Source organism: Rhinolophus sinicus, linkage group LG14, assembly GCF_036562045.2.
Source record: "Rhinolophus sinicus isolate RSC01 linkage group LG14, ASM3656204v1, whole genome shotgun sequence".
Classification (NCBI taxonomy): domain Eukaryota; kingdom Metazoa; phylum Chordata; class Mammalia; order Chiroptera; family Rhinolophidae; genus Rhinolophus; species Rhinolophus sinicus.
In genome coordinates, this window is record NC_133763.1 from 50910480 (window position 1) to 50930492 (window position 20013).

Below are 20013 nucleotides of genomic sequence, written 5' to 3' on the forward strand. Positions count from 1 at the left end.
AGATTCAAATCCAGATCGTGACTCCTGAGTCAGCGCATCTGTCCCACTGCGCCCCGTGTATAACATTTTATGGGTGAAGAAACCGAGGCTCATCTAGAGGTCCCTGAGCCACCAGCAGCGCACGATGCACGACTCAAATTGGGAGAGACAGGGATGCCCGGGCTAGCGCGAGAGGCTGCGTGAAGGAGAGCGCCTTGACCCACGCGGGCATGGGGTCGCGCGGGACCATCCCAGCCGGGTACGCAGCCCCCACCTGGAGCCTGGACTCGCCCGCGTCGCTCGGGGACAGGCGCCACCAAACTCCTTGGCCCGGCGCTCGTACCACCCACTCGGAGCCGATCCGGAGGCCGGGATCTTGGGGTCCCGAACGCCAGCGGGCCCAGCACACGGGCCCAACGGCAGTGCCCGGCAGACGGCTGCCCCGAACCGGCTGGGACCGTCCCGGTTTCGCCCCCTTGAGCCGTCGGCAGGCACCCCGCACGCAGGGGTGGGCAAGGCCCGCAGCCCCGGGTGGGTGGCCCTGGCGAGGAGGGTTTGGGGGTGGCCCGCCCCCACCCGGGGGCCGCGGAGGGGCGCTGGCTGGGCGCGTGGCGGGCGGGGCGGGGGCGGGGCGGGGGGCGGAGCCGCGGCCGGAGGCGGCAGTGTCCCGAGCCGGGCTCAGGGGCCGCAGTGGCCGCCGCGGAGTCAGGCTGACTCGAGAGAGCGCCCGGGCGCAGAGGGGTTAACGGGCCGCCGGGGCCGCGCAGAGCAGGTACAGACCCTCCCTGGGACCCCCGGCCCCGGCGCCCTCTCTCCCGGGTCCCGTTAGGCCACCCGCCCCGCGCGCCCGCGCCGCCCCCGCTCCTTGCGCCCCAGGTCGCGCCATAGGCACGACCCCGGCCCCAGCTCTTACAGCCTCGGAAGATCTTCCAGTCCCTGGGGTCGAATTCCTGGGGAGGGGGCTCTGATCCCGTGGAACTCTGTCCCTGTCATCTGGGAGGAGAATCAGCCAAAGTTCCTACTAAGTCACATAGTAAAGTTGGAAAACATACCTAGGACCTCCCCGCACGCGCCGGCGCCTCCTGCCCTCCCCGGAGGATGTGTGCCCTGCCACCCCCGTCGCTCCTAGAGTTGGGGGACAGGGGCGCTGAGAGGGCAACAGGTGGGTGCCGGTGATCCAGCTCAGCCTGATGAGTAGAAGGAAAGACACCTGTTGGGATGGTCCTCCAGGACCCAGGAGTGGAGGGCACAGTGAGGACCAAGGAGTCCTACCCAAGATAGGACTCTCCCCAGCAGCCAGCCAGAAACACGTCGTCCAGCCCTTGCCCCAGCAGAGCCACCTATTTCCCAGAGGTGGGTCCCTCTGGGGGTGAAGGGGTTAGCCCTGCCCATGTCTCTCCTCCTTGATCTTCACTGGCCAGTGTGGAGGTGTGGCCAGGAGGAGCCCAGGTTTGTCCTGACCAGTGTCCAGCCTGGCACTGATGACCACTTCTGACCTCTCCTCTCCTCACCCTGGGCAGTGAGAGACACCAGATGAGAGACATGAAAAGGGGTGAGAAGCACAAAATGTGTCCTGTTTCCACACTGGAGAGGGTGTCGGCCCCCTGCCTAGCTGTGCAGGGGGGCTGGGGTAGGACTTTTCCAGAGAGAGAGCCAGGCCTGGCCCGGGCCCCAGGAGCTCACGTCACCCCCACCCCCCACCCCTCACTTCTCCAGGGAGCTGCCAAAGCCAAGCCCAGCTCAGGACCGGATTATGTGTACTGGGTAGACCCATGGAGAGACAGCAAGATACAGACCTGGGGAAATAGCAAGGGCGTGGCGAGGGGACCCCGCAGCAGAGAAAGGGCCAGCGGCGATCCTCACCCCCTTTAACCTCAAGTGATTGAGCCAGGCAGAGAGTGGAAGGTTTGGGTGGAACTTTGGCCCTTCTCTGGAGCCCCTACCCCCCCCATCAGGGTGGGGTTGCTGACCTCAGTGGTCAGCCCAGCCAGGAGAAGGCAAAGCCATCAGCAACCCCCTCCCCAACCGCAAGCAGCTGGGGTGACTCTGTGGGTCAGGTTCAACCACTGTCCTCCTGCCCTGAAATTCCCAAGTCCTGGGGTCTCAGGGAGGGGAGTGGGGCTGAGCGTTGCTATCCCCAAGCACATTCCTGCGCTTCCCTCTGTCATTTTCCGGCCCCTGGGCTGGCCCACCTCGGCACTGGCTCCCTGGACTCCTTTCCCGGGTGCCTTTCAGATCCAACAGAAACATTTTTTTTTTCCTGGAAAGCAGAACTAATGGATGAAAGTGGGGATGGGAAGGGCTGGTATTGAGCAGGAGGGGCTGGAGGGTAAGGGGAAGCAGTGGGCGAATCGGGCTGCGAGACCAGGGGAGGGTTCCCAGGGCCGCTTCCCTGACTGATGCACGCTAGACTTCAGGATGGACTTCTGGACTCTTCAGAATTCTAGGCCTGTGGTTGGGGAGCAATGGCAGCTCTAACTGCATCTCTCCTTCCCAGGTACCCCCAGTCCATCAGAGTGTTGCCTGAAATAAGGTCTCGTTGAACCAAGGCTGGTCGCTGGCCCCTAAAGGGAGGGTAAATCGCAGTGGGCAAATCACCTGCTTCTCTAGAGATTAAGCATCAGCCCACTTAGTTTATCCCTTGGCTAAAAAGTGATGGAAGCACTTTTGTGATGCCTGAGTGTTCCAGAGGAGCTTAGCTCAGGGAAGAAAAGGCTGAGAAGCAGCTGGGCAACAGAAGGCCCAAGGGGCTTCTTGTCAGCTCCTCGAGGGGGCGAGGGGGTGTCTGGCATGTCCTCCTGGAGCCTCCCTCTTCCTCCTCGCAGGTCCTCCGGGAGGGCAGGGTGGGAGTGGGGGCCAGATGAAAACCATCCTAAGAAAGATGCCTGTGCCTGAGCTGGCCTACCTGGATTAGGGAGAAGCTGAGAAGTCCCTGCAGGGCCAAGGGGAGGGTACTGAGCTTGAGACTCCCACCCTTTAGCCTCAGCAGCTGGACAAGGGCTGCGTCCCTCTCACGCTCACCCTTAGTATCCTAAGGGGTGGGCCAGGCTTCCCCCACCCCACCCTCCTCACTCTGAGATGTCCTTCCCTCTGAGGAGTCACCCCTCCCAACCCCCAGCTTTCTGGAGACCAGGGGTAACCACCAGGCTTCGGTCCCTGCAGAACACACCCCTCCACGTCCAGATGCTGGAGTAGTGTGTTTACTTCTGGTCCCCTCCTCCCTTGCCCGGAGCAGTCAAGGAGGAGCGATGGAGAAGCTGGTGGACAGGTAAGAGGTGGGTTGCCAGGGTGAAGGGATGGCTCTGACCCTGGAAGCCAGGGAAAGGAGATTACTGGGAGGGGCAGGGGTGGGGGGAAGTGATGAGTAACTTCTGCTTCCTGAGAAGTTGGCATCGGATGTGGGGAGCCTGCTGGGGTGAGGGGCTATATGGTAACACCAGCTCTGGCTCCTGGCTAATGGCCGACGTCCTCCCTCTGCCCTTCATTTGTAGGGCCCGGTTGTGTCTGATGCTGCTTCTGTCCCTCCCTCGGCTCTGCCTGGATCAGGAGGTGAGCCGGGGACCAGAGGCTGTGACCCTTTCACCTCCCCTGCCCTCCCATCCTATTTTTCCAGGCCATGCCTCCATTTTCCACAGCCGCTGATGAGCCCTGGCCCCTTTCTCTCACACTTGGCTGTCCCCAGCCTCCCCTTCTCCCCAACCCCCTAACTCCTTGCCTAATAACATCAAGTCCAACCTCTGCTACTGCCTGTGACCTTGAGCTGGTTACAACCTCTCTGAGCCTTGAGCATTAGACTACGGTCTCTGTATGGCTTCCTCTAAAATCATTCTAATTTTGTCTGACCTTTTTGTCTACATAGGTGTTGTCTGGACACGCTCTTCAGACACCCCCTGAGGAGGGCCAGGGCCCTGAGGGCGTCTGGGGTCCTTGGGACCAGTGGGCCTCTTGCTCCCAGCCCTGTGGGGTGGGGGTGCAGCGCAGGACCCGGGCATGTCAGCTGCCTACAGCTCAGCTCCCCCAGGGCCTACCCCTCCCACCCCGGCCCCCAAGACATCCAGAAACCCTGCTTCCCCGGAGTCAGGGCCCCAGACCCCAGACTTCCCAAGAAGCCCTCCCCCTGTACAGGCCACAGCCCCGGGGAAGAGGTGGCCCACTTCGAGGCTCTGCTTCCCCATTAGGGAGAGAGGAGGCCCAAGAGATTCAAGGAGCCAGGAGGTGAGGGGTGGGGCTTTGAGGGAGGGGGCAGGCCTTGGGCAAGGGGTGAGGCTTGGGATAGAGGAAAGGGGAGAAACGACACGTGGTTTAGGGGAGCTTATCTCTGGTACTAGGAAGTGGCCTGGAGAGGGAGGGTCGGAGATGACCTGAGCTGTGAACCCATGTCTGCAACTCCTCAGGTCCCGGGTTCGAGACCCCATCAAACCAGGAATGTTTGGTTATGGAAGAGTGCCCTTTGCTTTGCCACTCCATCGGAACCGCAGGCACCCAGGGAGACCGCCCAGATCTGAGTTGTCCCAGACCTCAGAGCTTCCAGCCCTGCCTCCAGGAGCAGAGCCGTCCTCTGCAAAGCACACCCCTCAAATTCAGTTCCTTCCTACGGAACTGTCTGCCCACACTCTGTCCTCCCCAGCAGAGCCCCCAGGCCCTGAAGCTGCTCAGACAGAAGTGCCCTCTAGAATCAGGCCTGCCCCCACAGGGCCCCACCCTGGAGCCCAGGCCTCTGGCAGAGAGCACCCCCTGCCCACCCCCTCCCCAGGAGAAATTGGCTCCTTCCACATGTCCCCTCAGCCAAGAATGTCAAGTTCCCAAGGTTGGGCCAGTCCCCAGGTGGCAGAGAGACACCCTAATCCTCTCCTTTCTGTGCCTCGGGGCCGAGGCCAGCAGAGCCGGGAGCCCTGGAGACCTGGGGGCATTCTTCATCGGTCCATCGCGGAGTCTGCCCCTCGCCACCCAGATGGCTGGTTGCCTCTGCTGAGGCCTGGCTCCCACTCCACCTCCCAGTGGAGCCTGTTTGCTCCCAGTAGCCCCGTCCCAAGGTGTTCTGGGGAGAGAGAGCAGCTGAGAGCCTGCAGCCAAGCGGTGAGTTCTTCCTTGGACCCCTCCCCCTTCCATGTCTGCTTCCCTCACCCTGAGTCTGGGTCCTCAGCTTGTCAGATCTGCACCTGAGCGAACCGGGCCTTGGCATTTGACCTCTTCAGGGTAGGGGCCTTGGAGCTCTTCCAGAGACCTGACTTCCTCCCTACTCCCCAAATCCAGCCCTGATCTACACCCCCATTTTCCTCCCCAGCTTTGACTCCTCTGTATCCCCCCACCTCAGCCCTGCCCCCCTGAGCAGCCAGACCCCCGGGCCCTGCAGTGTGCAGCCTTTGACCCCCAGGAGTTCATGGGCCAGCTGTACCAGTGGGAACCCTTCACAGAAGGTGAGGTTTCTAGCCTACCCCCTGGAAGGGGGGGCTTAAGATCGGAGATGATGGGCTAGGAGACAGCAACCCCTCTGTTTCTCCTCTGTAGACCCTTGTGTTTCTCCTCTGTGTCAAATTCCTTTCTTATTTCCCAGGGCTTGGGTGAGGAGACAGGACAGGCCCTGAAAGGGCAGGGGGGTTTCAGACAGTGTCGGCAGAGGGGTCAGGCTGGGAGACGATGTGTCCAGATGTCCAGACGTGCCCTTTGGCTGGCTTCCTCTGGGAAGAAGTCCATCCCGGATGTGGAGTAGACATGGCATGAGAGGGGCACAGTGGAGAGATCCTGCCCAGTGGTGACGGCGGGAGCGGGGGGTTACGCCATGGATCCTGGGTGGCTCCCAAGTTACCATCCACTTGATTTTCGCCCTTTGTCAATGTGCCACCAAGACAACCATTCATGAGCACTGAACTCACATAATCAAAGGTTTCCGGTATCTTCTCTGTCAGAGTTCACAACCCTGGTCTCAGTAACTTCAGCTGACCTGACCCAACTCCTTTGTGACCCTCAAACCAACCTTTGAGGGGACAGAATCGTCTTGTTCCCTTGGTCCACAGTGACCGAGGCAACCTCAGGATGCCCCATAGCCAATACGAGCCAAGTTTCTGCTGGGGCCCTGGGGCCTTTCCCAGTTAACCTCCCACCAGGGACCCCAGCTAACTACTCTCCTACCCTGTCTCTTAGTTCAGGGCTCCCAACGCTGTGAACTGAACTGTCGTCCCCGTGGCTTCCGCTTCTATGTCCGTCACACTGAAAAGGTCCAGGATGGGACCCTGTGTCAGCCCGGAGCCCTAGACATCTGTGTGGCTGGACGCTGTCTGGTGAGGGAGGATGGGGTGTGCGTGCACACACACACACACACACACACACACACACACACAGTTTCCTCGTTCATCATAACAACAACACATTAGACTGAGATCGCAAAGAGGGACATTGTCACCTGCCAAGCTGAGCAGAGCAGAGCAGAGCCAAGAGGTGAACTGCAGGAAGGCTCCCCTCAGGCACATCCAGGCTTCCCTGAGTCCGGCTGGGAGTGGGGGTGGGGCTGACAGAGAAACACATTCTCACTTGTGGTGCAAAGATCAAGATACCCGGTGAGCTGAAGGGTCCCTAGAGGACCAGGCTGGGGTGTGAGGTGGCATCTGGCTCCGAGCGGCCCCTGCCTCATCCCTCTTTTCCCCAGAGCCCAGGCTGTGACGGGATCCTCGGCTCTGGCAGGCGTCCAGATGGCTGTGGAGTCTGTGGGGGTGATGATTCTACGTGTCGCCTCGTCTCGGGGAACCTCACCGACCGCGGGGGCCCTCTCGGCTATCAGAAGGTGCTGTGGATTCCTGCCGGAGCCTCCCGGCTCCAGATTGCCCAGCTCCGGCCCAGCTCCAACTACCTGGGTGAGCTTCCTGAGCTCCCTGGGCTCCCTGTCTCGGGCCCCCGCTCCATTCCTGGTCTCTTGGTTCTGCCCTCCACACATCCATGCAGCACAGCAAACCAGTCCAAGGGAGGGAAGGAGGAAGCGAGGGAGCGTGGGGTATCTGGGGCTCTGAGTGCTTAAGGGAGTGGTGGGACAGCGGGACAGGGACGGTGACGCACCTGCCTGTCCTCATCGCCCACCTCCAGCACTGCGAGGCCCTGGGGGTCGGTCCATCATCAATGGAAACTGGGCCGTGGATCCCCCTGGGTCCTACACGGCCGGAGGAACTGTCTTCCGGTACAACCGTCCTCCTCGAGAGGAGGGCACGGGGGAGAGTCTGTCAGCCGAGGGCCCCACCACCCAGCCTGTGGACGTCTATGTGAGCTTGGGGCCTGGGGGAGTGGGACTGCCGGGAGGGGGGCCCTTCCCTCTGAGGGCAAAGATGGGGGGACACTCCTTGCCACTCCAAACATTCGTTACCTCCTCTTTTTCTCCCCAGATGATCTTTCAGGAGGAAAACCCAGGTGTTTTTTATCAGTATGTCATCTCTTCCCCTCCTCCAAACCTGGAGAACCCAACGCCAGAGCCCCGTACCCCTCAACTCCAGCCTGGTAAGACTGTGACCCCAAGACCTAGAAGGAGGGGGTGAGGATGAAAGGGGGTCTCCGAGGCAGTGAGAAGCATCCGACTTGCCTACTTGACTCTCCCTGCAGAGATTTTGAGGGTAGAGTCCGCGCCTGCTTCGGCGCCCCGCCCTGCCCGGACCCCGGGCACCCTCCAGCGTCAGGTGCGAATCCCCCAGGTGCCCGCCCCACCCCACCCCAGGACACCCCTTGGGTCTCCAACTGGATTCTGGAAGCGAGTGGGACATTCCGAGTGCTCGGCATCCTGTGGAAAAGGTGACACTTCACACACCAGCCTGTATTCCTGGCACCCGTAGCCCACGTCCCCAGCGTGGCACTCCTGATCCCAGACCCTGGATTGTGGGTCACACCTCGACCCTGTGCCAAATTCCAGCCCAGTGCCTGGGACCCCACTGACACTGGGTTCGGAGCCATCCCACCCCGCTGATTTCCCTCTCACCCCCTTCAGGTGTTTGGCACCCCATCTTCCTCTGCATTTCTCGTGAGTCAGGAGAGGAACTGGATGAACACAGTTGTGCCGTGGGTGCCAGGCCCCCAGCCTCCCCGGAACCCTGCCATGGCCCCCCATGTCCCCCATAGTGAGTATGACCCACAGGGAGGGTTAGGGTCCTAGGGACAGTTGCTCTGGGCAAACATCCTCGCTGCCCAGAGGACCTTACCTGGACGCTGCACGCAACACAAGACCTCCTGGCCGAGAGAGCGCGTGCAGATTAGAAAGGCTGACATTCCATAGGCAGCATGAAAACCCTGGCAGCCTGAGCCCCACCAGGGAGCCCAGACTCCAAGTGCTCAGCGTGCCCACACCCCTCTGAGGGGTCCCCACCCCCAGGCTGGGCCTCTGTCCGCACATGGCAGCCCACACATCTGTTTTGGCCATTTGTGTCACTATCTCGTCCCCACCCTGCCCACGCCCGCAGCTGGGAGACTGGCGAGTGGACGTCCTGCAGCCGCTCCTGTGGCCCCGGGTCCCAGCAGCGCCAGCTCCGCTGCCGGCAGGAGTTTGGGGGGGGTGGCTCGTCAGTACCTCCGGAACGCTGTGCACACCTGCCCCGGCCCAACATCACCCAGTCCTGCCAGCTGCGCCTCTGTGGCCATTGGGAGGTTCGTTCCCCCTGGAGCCAGGTGAGTGGGACTTGACAAGCTGACTCTCGGAGCAGGGGTTCTAGGGAGGTGGCCCCCGGGAGCTGGAGCCATGGTTTCCCAACTTCTGTGGAATCAGCAGAAACTTTTTACAAACAAGATCTCACATGGAACCCCAATCCACAAGTCAGATAAGAGACTGAACCAGTGTTGGGGCCCAGCCAGCGTCCCATGCTCACCCCACAAAGCCACGTAACCACTGAGCCAGGGACCTCAGGCAAACCCTGCTTCAAAAGCCACAGAGCTGGCGGCAGGTGAGGAAGCCTGGGCCCAGCTCCGGGGACCCCTCACCCCGCAGTGTTCTGTGCGGTGCGGGCGTGGACAGAGGACCCGGCACGTTCGCTGTGTGGGAAACAACGGAGATGAAGTGAGCGAGCGGGAGTGCGTGTCAGGCCCCCCGCGGCCCCCCAGCAGAGAGGCCTGTGACATGGGGCCCTGTACCACAGCCTGGTTCCACAGCGACTGGAGCTCCAAGGTGAGCCCCACTCCCAGGACACCCTAGCACACCTTTCACACATAAACAGTTCAATCAACATTTCCTGAGAAAGCACTTATTATGTGCTAGACACTGCTGAGGCTGGGAACACAGAAATAAGTGAGAAAAACTTCTGCTAGGGTCCTGGACCCCCACAAAGGTTCCCCTTATCTGGCTGGTACCCCTGGGACATTCCCTAACTCCCAGGGTCTGGATCCAGGACAGTCAGTCTTCAGCTCCTTTCTCGTCCCCTGTTTGTCACCAGCAGCCTCCCTTCACACAGCCCCCCTCTGCTCTGCTTCCCAACAGTGCTCCGCTGAGTGTGGGACAGGAATCCAGCGACGTTCTGTGGTCTGCCTCGGGAGTGGGGAGGCCCATGGGGCAGGCCGGGAGGAAGCAGCAGTAGGAGCCAGTGAGCAGACCTGTGCCCCAGGAAGCCGCCCCTCCGACATGCGCGCCTGCAGCTTGGGGCCCTGCGAGATGACATGGTGCTGGTACACAGGGCCCTGGGCCGAGGTGAGCTGCAAGCCTGGGAGGGGGTGCCTGCCAGTGGAGTCCCTGTGTGCAGGTGGGAGCTCCCTCTGCCCCTCACACACCCATGCTTCCTCTCCATCAGTGCTCCTCAGATTGTGGCCCTGGCACACAGCGTAGAGACGTCATCTGTGTGTCCAAACTGGGGACCGAGTTCAACGTGACTTCTCCTAGCAACTGTTCCCACCTGCCCAGGCCGCCTGCCCTGCAGCCCTGTCAGGGGCAGGATTGCCAGGACCGATGGTTTTCTACGCCCTGGAGTCCGGTGAGTGTCTGGCTCCCTGGCCCTGCTCAGCGTGGACTCCAGGGCCGGGCAGCCTCCTGTCACTATACTCCCTTGGTGCCCCAGGACAAGGCCAGCTGCAGTTTAACATTGGCCCACTTCCTGTACCTGGAGGACAGGTGGCCCGCTCCCGTGGGATGTCATAATGCCCCAGGACAGTCCCCCCTCACACCTTTCAGAAGAGGAGGAGAAGGCCTGGGGTTCAGGAGGAGCCTGGGGCACAGACAGCAAAGGTCTGATTTGGTAGCGGGGGTCTCCCCAGTGTTCTCGCTCCTGCCAGGGTGGCGTGCAGACAAGGGAGGTCCAGTGCCTCACCGCCAACCAGACCCTCAGCGTCCGGTGCCCCCTTCACCTGCGGCCATCCAGGAAACGACCCTGTAACAGCCAACCCTGCAGCCAGCGCCCCGGTAAAGAACCTCCTCCCCACAGCTCCCGGTAGAGGGGATTTAGCTGAAGTGTGGGTGGAGATGAGATAGGACCCGTGGGGGTGGGCAACACTCCTCCAGAGGATGGATCTTGGTGACTCTCGTGCCTCTGTCCCCAGATGATCAATGCAAGGACAGCTCTCCACATTGCCCCCTGGTGGTACAGGCCCGGCTTTGCGTCTATCCCTACTACACCGCCACCTGTTGCCGCTCTTGCGCCCACGTCCTGGAGCGGTCCCCCGCGAAGCCCACCTGAAATGGGTCCAGGAGACCCTCTCCTTGTGGTTTCTCATGCCACCATAAGTCATCCATCAGTCTGCCCTCCCTGTACCCTCTGGCTCTCCAACCTGTCCTCGTCTCACCAGGGACGTCCCCCAGGATGGTTGAAGGTGGCAAGATGACTGACAGTGACTATCAAGACGCCTGGGTGGGTCTGTGATGGTGTGATGGTGTGTGTGCACACATGCCCCCAAATGTGTACCTGAGCCTGCATGCATGTGTGTGTGTGTGTGTGTGTGTGTGTGTCACGTGTCACAAAGAAGTTAAACAGACTGAGGAGGAAGGGGGAGGGGACAATGCCTGTTTCTGAGACTTTTCTAGGCTGAGAGGAAAGCAAGTCTGCAGCTCCTTAGTAGTAATCCGAGGTGCTTAGCGACTGGCCCCCATCAATCCCAACTTTGTGCCCAAAACCTCATTTCTCATGGTCAGGCCTCACATGTTCGAAACCACCCTTTGGTCCTCAGGCCCCACCTGCCTTACATAGTCTCTCTGTCCCCACCTCTCATAATTATCTGGGGCTGGAAGTCGGCCTCTGCCAGCCCCATCTGACCCCAGGGAGAGAGACGACCTCCCCAGAATAGGGACCAGCTGGGCAGAGGATGGAAAGAGAACGGTTAGAATAAGGCAACCTATCCCCTGCTCCCGCTCCCCACCTCCTGAAATGGTTCCCAACCCAGAACTAATTTATTTTTTATTAAAGATGATTATGACAAATGAGAAACAGGCTCTTTATTGTCCTCGTGAGAACCCGGCGCTATGGGCCGCCTAAGCAAGCAGTGTGTGGTCAGAATGAAGGGCGCGAAGGAGAGCAGCACTCAGAGCCCAGGCCGAGAGAGTTTGGGCGGAGAAAGGCTAATGAGTGAGCCCCAATCACCTGACATGGAAGGGAGAGAATCCTGGCCGCTGTAAACCCTGCAGGTTGGTCACTGACCACTAGAGGGCACCACTTCTTGCAGTTTAGGTACGGAGTTGGGAGCTTGGTTCCAGAGCGGAGGGAAAACTTCCTGGTCTACGGTGGATCTCTTGGTAGGCTGCGTCTTTCTGTCAAGTCTCTTGGACTCTGGCAGCACTTCTTACAGTTTGGGGCTGAGCTGAATGTTGCTCTGACCCTTTTCAGGGGTCTTTTTTCCTGTTCCCTTTCTTTGGCCCCGCCTTCCTGCCTCCCCCATCCTTTCTGCTATTACCCATTTCCCTACTAAGCTGTTCGTTTATGGCTTTTCAGAGGGTGGGGGGGAAGGGAAGTGGCTTCCGCCTTTCCTTCCCTCAGCGAACGGTTGGAGGAGGAGCCTGGCCTGGCTCTAGGGGACTTGGGCGGAGTCAAGGCAGTACTGGATGTCCTGCCAAAGACATTCTTCAGAGACGTCTCACCCTCGTCTCCTCCCTCCCGCCTCCCCCACCCAGTTCGTCTCTCAAGGTAAATAGCTTGCAGGAGGTGGTGTAAGAGTGGGCAGCCTTCTCCATACGGATTCTCCCTGACCCGGACAATTCTGAGGGCCAGTCCAGACCCCACCTCTGGACGCTGGACTTCCCGAGGGTCCCTGTGCCTAGGAAAGGGTCAGAGCAACAGAATCAGACTCCTCTCCCCATTGGAAACATCCCCACCCTCGCCCTCTCTGCACCTCCACGGTCTGGGCCAGGAAGACCATTAATAAAGGCCTGCAGACACAGTTGGACTCAGTGGTGCTATTTCCTGAGCACACCCTGTCCCTGGGAAGGACGAGGACTGGCCTACTTTGGCAGCTCCTTCCGGTCACACTGTGGCCCTGGGAGTTAGGTTGTCTCTGGGCAGGAAGGGGCCGAGCAAGAAGGCCTTGAACTACACCTTGAGAGTGGGTGAGAAGGAGGCAAAACGGAATAGAGAGAATGGAAAATGAAACTGACTTGTAGCCCAGGGCAAGGAGGCAGTTAGGAACGAGGTACAAGGGAATCCCTGTTCAGCCTAAACAGGAACACTAGAGACATGTTGGGCTGGCCCCGTGGCTCAGGTGGTTGGAGACCCGTGCTCCTAAAGCCGAAGGCTGCTGGTTCAATTCCCACAAGCTAAGACTGTGAACAACAGCTCTCCCTGGAGCTGGGCTTCCGTGAGCTGCTGTGTGCTGCCCTGGGCTACCGTGTGCTGCCATGAGTAGCCAGTGGCCAGTGTTGAGTGGCCGGCAGCTGGCATTGGCCGGCAGCCAGCGAGAGCGGCTGTATGCTGCCTGAGTGGCCGGTGGCCAGAGTGGCCGGCATGAGTGGCTGTCTCAGCCAGGGAGAGCTGTGTTCTACACAATTAGACTGAAAACAATGGGGAAGGGGGAGGGAGGATGACCCATCCTAATCAAACCCTGAACTTTGCACCTGCCAGGTGGCTCAGGTGGTTGGAGCGCCCTGCGCCTAATGCTAGGTCTCGGGTTCCCACATGAGTTGCGCCCTCTACAGCTAAGATTGTGAACAGATTGTGAACAACAGCAGCTTGAATTGGGGAGAGGGGAGAAGGGAAAAAAAAAAGAGAGGCGTTCTTCTGGTGAACATGTAAAGGCGTCAAAGATGTGGGGGACCAGGGAAGTGAGACCAGAGCCAGCCCAACATATACAGAGGGCTGAAGGCGAGGGAGGGGTGTTGGTAAATAGCTGGGGCCCTCCCAGCGATTCCTGGAAGCCTGTGGGCTGGGCTGGGCGGTGCCCAGCTCAGCTGACTTCCCCCAGTTTCCCCGCCCTCTCAAGGCTGTTGCTGGGCAGGTTTAGAGTTCGGCCTGAGCCTGAGGACCAATCACAGGTGGGGAAATGCAGCCACAGCCCCTCTTAGGGCACCCCAGCCTCAGCGCCGACTTTCTCGTTCTGATAGCCACTGAGCTCCAGGCCCTGACTTCTCGGGAAGGATGTGGGCTTTCACCTGGGGGTTGCCCCCTTCCCCTTCTCATTGTAAAGTTAGGACTAGTGCAGGATTCTTTCTTCTGAGGTCAGTATGGGGTCAGTGTGGAAATTTTCAAGAAAAGGAACTTGACCGCAAGCAACCCCTTTTCCTGGCCCCTTAGAGGGGAGTAGTGCAGCCAGACTCCTCGTTGTTGACCTCTGAAGCCCTCTGGAGGGACTTTGGAGACAGGAAGCTGCAAATCAAGGTCAGGGAGGTGTGGTGGAGGGGTCCTGAGGTCTGGGGCGCTCGGAGGCCTCAGGAAGGACTGAGGAAGTGCACCCCTGAGAACTGAGGTGGGGGTGGGGTGGTGAGAGGAACTATCTCGATCAGCAGGAGAGATGAAGCGTGCAGGTCAGCAAATTGCTCAGGGCTCCGCTTCATTTCCGGGTGCTTGCAAGGGGGTCGGTGTATTTGTGAACTTGTGAGGTCTCAGTTCAGCTGGGTCAGAGTTCCTCCCCCTCCCCCCTCCCCCTCCCAGCTCCCCCAGGATAATTACCCGACCAATTAAGCTGCAGCCTTCGGACTAAATTTAGCTCGTAGACCCCACCCCCGTGGGCCTCCCTGTGAGCAGGTGCTCACAGCTGCAGGGCTGGGTCCGAGACTGTCACTGTCGCCTCCATTGTCCAGATTCAGCCCGTGTGGTGACTAGGAGTGGAGCACAGCACCAGAAGTCACGTTGCTGTGTCTCCACCTAAAGTACCTCTGTCAGAAGCTCTTTGGAGGAGAGCTGTGCTTGGAGGACCTAGGCAGACCTGGAGGGAGGGCACAGGGTAGAGAACCAGATCCTCTTTCATTTCTTACTTTTCTCCCCAGTTTTACAGACAGACTTCATTTTAACTGAACAGCCTCCCCAGGGAAGTGAACTGAATCAGGGAGACCTTTTCTCTGAACCATGAGAATCATGCAAGACTAGAGATTGTAGTGTGGGGCTGTGTGTGTGGTGGGGGTGGGGGTGGGGGTTTCACCCTCTCTCCTACTCAAATGACCCAGTCAGCTGGGTGGGGAAGTTAGAGCCCAGGGGGCTTATTTGTCAGGCAGGTGTCACCTTTAAAGGGTGGGAGGCACCTTGTACAGGAAGTAGAAAGCCTCAGGAAAGTACCTAAGTTTAAGTTTGTCAACAAGAGTGATATTTGTGTTAACCTCAAACTAGACAGCACAAATCATGAATCTGACTTTGGGCCCTTTGACCCAGGAGACCAGGGAAAACTCGAGGGTGTTTCAGAGCTGAGGTCTGAAGGTAGAAAGGATTTGAGGGAGGGATGTGCAAGGCTAGTCCAAACAAGGTGTGCATGAGCCATGGCAGTCAGATCACTCAGCTGGAGGGGAAGGGCAGGAGTAGCCCGGAACCAGCCAGGCCAGAGCATTTTCTCAGCGAGCACCAAAGGACGGTGCAGTTTGGCCTGGGAAAGAACCTTGGTACTTAGGAGGATGGGCTCCATATTAGGAAGGTCCCAGGTCCTTGGGAGGATGGGCTCCATATTAGGAAGGTCCTTAGGAGGATGGGCTCCATATTAGGAAGGTCACAGGTCAGGGTTAGAATGTGTGTGTGTTTACTCTTCTGAGCCTTGCCTGGCTCTCTTGATGAGACAGCTCTATAGAACTTTGAATGAGGAGGAAAAGAAACTGGGGGAAAGAGTGTGGGGTTACTCATAAAAAGGAACAGACTGTGTCCCTGGGATCCCTAGGCTAAAAGGCAGGGTGGGGGAGGCAGAGTACCCTTTCTTTCATCTCTCCTCCCCCCACTCCCACCCCCTCCCACTACCGATTCTTGGTTGCCTGTGGCTTTCATCACGTAGTGAAGCTCCCTTTTAGCTCTAGTACAGGAGTGAGCAATCTTTTTCTTCAAAGGACCACCGAGTGAGTAATTCAAATAGCATACAGCAGATTAACAGGAAAAAAAATTTTAATACGTGCGCATGGTGAATTCACGTAAGTACAAAAATTCCAAAGAAGGCAAAATTTCAAAGTGAGGCAAAATGAGGTCTGTCATTTTGGACTAAGGAGGGGGAGGTAGGTGAGGGAGACCAACGTTTTGTCACCCCAAAATATGCCTTTTGGGATACTGATTTTAAGCTGGTTTTTAAGAAACAAAAGACTCCCCAAAAACCTTTGACTTTCCCCCTAACTGCTTAAAAGTCCATCCGGTAATAAATGTTGGACGTTTTCTCCTGTTAATCTGCTGTCTCTGTTAACTGGATTATTAGCCCCGTCAGAAGAATTTGGAAAGGTGGGAGGAAAATGATTTCTTGAGCTCCCACCTGGGCAACTCACAGGTAGATGAGAAAGAGCAAACATTTGGCAAACAAATACTTGCAGGCCACCCAGACAGAATGGGACCAAAGAGGAATCTAGCAAACAGGTATTTGCTTGGATCCCCCCTGTCTGCCACACTTAACTCACGCGTGCTAAGGTGATTACGCTTTCTGAAGCAGATTTATCTATCTGAATCTCTTTAGGCAGATAGGGGGGAGGTAAAAAAACTCTTCCTGAATTTGTTGATTTCTTTGTTCTGTTATTCAGTTTCACTCCTATAGGCTACCCTTTATGAAAACACTGTTAAATGGGCCACATGCCCCAGAACTTGCATGGTGTTCAGTGTTGTTGTTTTCAAATGCCTTTCATGACTTTTGAGAATTTTAGGAAAATCCTGCCTTAAATTTTATTTTTCACCCCAAAGTTGTAAGGAATTAAAAATCCTTTCACGTGTATTCAGTATTTGGGTCCAAGTATGTCACGAAAATAAATATACTTGTTCTTTGTTAAAGGTACACTGTCGTGGCAAACATACGCTTATGTATTACTAATTGAGTCATAGTTTTCCTAGGACAAACTTTGTCAGAGTTGTGTGTTATGTTAATATGTTCTCTACTTAAAAGCAGGACAGCTGCATTTCTTTTTAAAAGAATCTAAATCAGGGATTGCTTCTGAATCCTTATTCCACATTAGTTTTTCTCCAATTCACTTGCAGTGGTGTCACCTTCACGGCTCAGGATGGGGAAAGAAAGATGCAGGTGTCCATCCTGGTTCAGACCTGACCCAAACTTGGAGGTGGGGGGAAGGGACAAGGAAGCAGGTAAGCCGCCTTCTCCTCCCCACCTCCCCAGGCTCCTCTGTAGTTTGGTTCCTTAAAGCTGAACACAGACACCTCATTTCAAAACACAAACCAAGACAAAACCTCATTTCAACACTAAGTCCTTCCCCTCTTTCTGTTTCTCTGTTGGCCTTATGCGGGATTTCTGAGAAATGAGAAAATGTCACCTCCCACAGTCTCAATCTACAGTTTTCTTTCTTCAAATGACAAAAAGGAGAGGGTTAGTGGAAAGGAGATGCTTAAGCATACAGTATTAATCCAAAAATGAAAGAAATGCGCTTCCCATCAGTGGATGTGGGCCCACCTTGCCTTAGATCTGGACTTTCAGGGTCTAAGGAAATAAACAAGCTATCCTCCCAGGAAATTTCAGTAACAAGCAGTGAAACCTAACAGCTGCTCCTTGCAGGAACCCAGCTGTCTCCCCATCGCCCCCCCTCACACCACCCCCCACAGCTACGGAGGTTGGAGGTTCAGAGGTGGGTAGGAACTGCTCCAGGCAACCTCAGGAATAGAGGTGTGAGCTAAGGATGGAATGCAAGAGAGATCTGAGCACAGAAATTTAGGAATAAAGTGCATTATAAAAGCAATGTTTCCTAGGGAAAAGCCCCATCTCCCCTCCCACCCCCCAAATCTGAACACTTGAGAGTCATACTAGCCTGGTAGGGGAGACTATGAAATGTGTAGCAATGTTTTCCAAACCAGCTTCTTCTACTAGACAAAATTACCTTTTTTTTTAGGGGCACAGAATTGAAAGGTTTCTTAATCACAATAAAATGGAAAACTCATCTAATCCAGGATGAAACCCAACGGTTAAACATTCTTTTCCTTGTCTGCGTCCTTGGCTCCCTTTCCCAGCACACCTTGTCCCAGGCTAGCTTGAATAAACATACATGTGACCACACGAGGGCGGGAAGAAAACCTAGTGGGGGTGGTGAAATTCTGAATGGAATGCAGCCCCAGCTAGTTAGGGGCCAGAGCTGAGACCTCTGGCACTGGCTGTGGGTTTATACAGGCAGCGAAGCCAAAACAATGACCTCACGGGCGGCAAGAATGCAGCCCGTGGAGAAGTCTGGGCAGTCAGAGCAAACTGGTTTTTTGAACCAGGATGGGAATAGCTGTGAGTCTCCCACGGGAACAGGATTAGGGAGAGAAAAGCCACAGTATTTGGGTGTCCAGTTAAATAACTGTGTGTTTGGGGGGGCTGCTCTCAGGCCTATACTCAAACCCTCGTTTCCTTCCCCTGGTAATGAGAACAGGGGTGCGGTCAGATGATCCCGACGGGTGAGATCACGTATGAGTGACCGACCTATTCGAAGGGATGCTTTTAAGACAACTTGACTCAAAACAGGTCTGCCAGGGCCAACTCCTGCTCTCCGGATCCAGTGGTGGCTGTCATACTGAGATTGTGTTCAGGGTCACCATTTTAACACGATAGAAGAAACAATCAATGAAGTCTGTCTTCTTTACTTCTCAAACAAACGCAGAGCACCCAGCTGCGTCATCTACACCAGTCAGACCTCTAAGACCAGAGGTTCATTTTTCCTACCAGTGTTTTCCAGTATTTTTATGTAAGACCCCCAGTGGAAGGAACTGAAGAGATGCTCTATGCACTGGCCATGTCCCGTGAAGGGGAAGAAGGCAGGGAGGACAGACGAAATGCTAAGACAAAAGTGATCTGCAAACCCCCCCTCCACAGAAATTCTTTTCCAACTCCCTGCTTTTGTGTGTGTCAGTTTGTACTCATTCTTGAAGATCCAGTCACAGATGGCTCTTTCGAAGCCTTCTGGACCCCCTTCTCCTTCCAGAAGTTGTCCCTCTGTGCAGCGTATCCTAATTATCTTCGTCCGCCGTTGTCCCTCCCAGACTGCAGAGCTTTAACGTTTTGCCACAGTGGCGTTCTGATTCTAAGGGTTCACTCTGCACAAACCCTTCAGGATGTATCTCCCAAGAACATTCTCATGTGACCATAAAAATCAACCTTCTCCAGAAATGTAACACTGATCCAGTGCTAACGATAGGATTTCCCCAATTGACTCCATGTTCTCTATAGCTTTTTTATCATCCAGGACCCAAGCAAAGAGCACCCTGCACTTAGCTGTCATGTTTCTTTCGGCTGTTCCCTAGTCTTTTTTGACCGAGTTTCTTGAGGGGTAGAATTCTTCTCTCTGTAATTCCAGCATCCAGCAGAGCATGGTACATACCGTTTCCCCGAAAATAAGACCTAGCCGGACAATCAGCTCTAATGCATCTTTTATTATAAGACCGGGTTTTATATTAATTTTTGCTCCAAAAGACGCATTAGAGCTGATTGTCTGGCTAGGTCTTACTTTTGGAGAAACAGGGTAGTAAGCTGGCTACTGCCACGTAATGAAGCCTCAACAAGCATCTGGCTGCCTAGAGGTAGGTCACTCAGTGTCCCAGCACACTGCAGTGTTGGAGAATTCTTAACCAACCAAGGTAATCCCTGAGCGGGAGATGACAGCACAGTGAGTGAGAAGAAACCCTGCGCTGAAACAAGCTATGGAAATGGATACTTGGAAGGGGTAAAACTCCAGAGTAACACACTCCCCAACAAGAACTATTAGAACTGTAAGAGAAACCAGGTGCAGTGTGGGAACAAAAGCCTGTCACATGTATTCCTTTTTGTACAACCTCACAAAAATCATTAGTAAAGAACACTGAATTCTCAGAGGTCTGTTCCGGCTGCCTGGAGGCAAGTTCCCAACCCCCATCTCTCCACATGCGTCACATAACTAGCATGACACTGTAATAACCTTAAAACAAAAGAGGGACCAAGTTTTCAAATCTTGAAAGAGAAGCCTTTGAACAGTGTGGGGAGATTCAAGGATAAAGACTTCTGTGGTCAGTGAAGGAGCACAGGCAGAAAAAACTAGGACAAATTACTAGACTCAGCTATCATCTCGAACCCCGGGAATTAATGGCCGGTACTCTTGGGAATCTGGCTGGAGCCATGCTACAAACCAGTTGTACAAGTTATTTCACTTCAATTTTTGTAAAACCCTCCAGCTGTCACAAATGCTTTAAATAAAATTTTCTGAAAGTGTGAAGCAAGAGCTGGCTCTAAAGCTGCAAAACAGGAACTGAAAGAAAAAGTCTGGTTGTGTCAAATGAAGGAAGTGTTGATTGGCTTCCCCAGTGACTCATGCTACCTGCTTACCCAAGATTTGGAGGTCTTCCGCTAAGGATATTGACAGAAATGGCTTCACGTCCCAACCTATCAACGGGAGCAACAGTACTGCTCAGGACTCAACTTGGGCCAGGATTTTGGTCCTGTGTCCTGCTCCTCTGCCCTGCACCTCTGCTTGGAAGTGCACTTGTCTTGCTGCCATTCTCTGTAATAATAAAAAGTTGTCTTCTGGTAGTTTTGGGGGAACCATTTGCATGA

The 20013-nt window shown here is 56.0% G+C and overlaps 1 protein-coding gene and 1 long non-coding RNA gene across 5 annotated transcripts; both read left to right on the forward strand.

Annotated features, from left to right (window-relative positions):
* The first annotated feature begins 421 nt into the window (after positions 1–421).
* ADAMTSL4 (ADAMTS like 4) lies at positions 422–11345 on the forward strand. 2 transcript variants are annotated; one of them, XM_074319307.1, is made up of 18 exons: positions 422–751; positions 3098–3247; positions 3471–3528; positions 3839–4194; positions 4374–5055; positions 5294–5396; positions 6121–6257; positions 6623–6827; positions 7054–7226; positions 7347–7458; positions 7561–7746; positions 7940–8069; positions 8409–8613; positions 8930–9106; positions 9416–9622; positions 9723–9902; positions 10183–10327; positions 10465–11345. In XM_074319307.1, exons 2-18 carry the CDS (start codon positions 3228–3230, stop codon positions 10599–10601), a joined length of 3213 nt encoding a protein of 1070 aa, XP_074175408.1. In that variant the 5' UTR covers positions 422–751; positions 3098–3227; the 3' UTR covers positions 10602–11345. The 2 variants fall into 2 exon arrangements, with proteins under 2 accessions (XP_074175408.1, XP_074175409.1); XM_074319308.1 differs by having other exon boundaries at positions 3142–3247.
* Positions 11346–11413: 68 nt separating this feature from the next.
* Positions 11414–18785, forward strand: LOC141568694 (uncharacterized). Of its 3 annotated transcripts, none has more exons than XR_012491920.1 (3): positions 11414–12038; positions 16485–16589; positions 17864–18785. It is a non-coding gene; the product is annotated as an uncharacterized LOC141568694 (long non-coding RNA). The 3 variants fall into 3 exon arrangements; XR_012491921.1 differs by having other exon boundaries at positions 17956–18785; XR_012491919.1 differs by lacking the exon at positions 17864–18785 and adding an exon at positions 17345–17510.
* The last annotated feature ends 1228 nt before the right edge of the window (positions 18786–20013 follow it).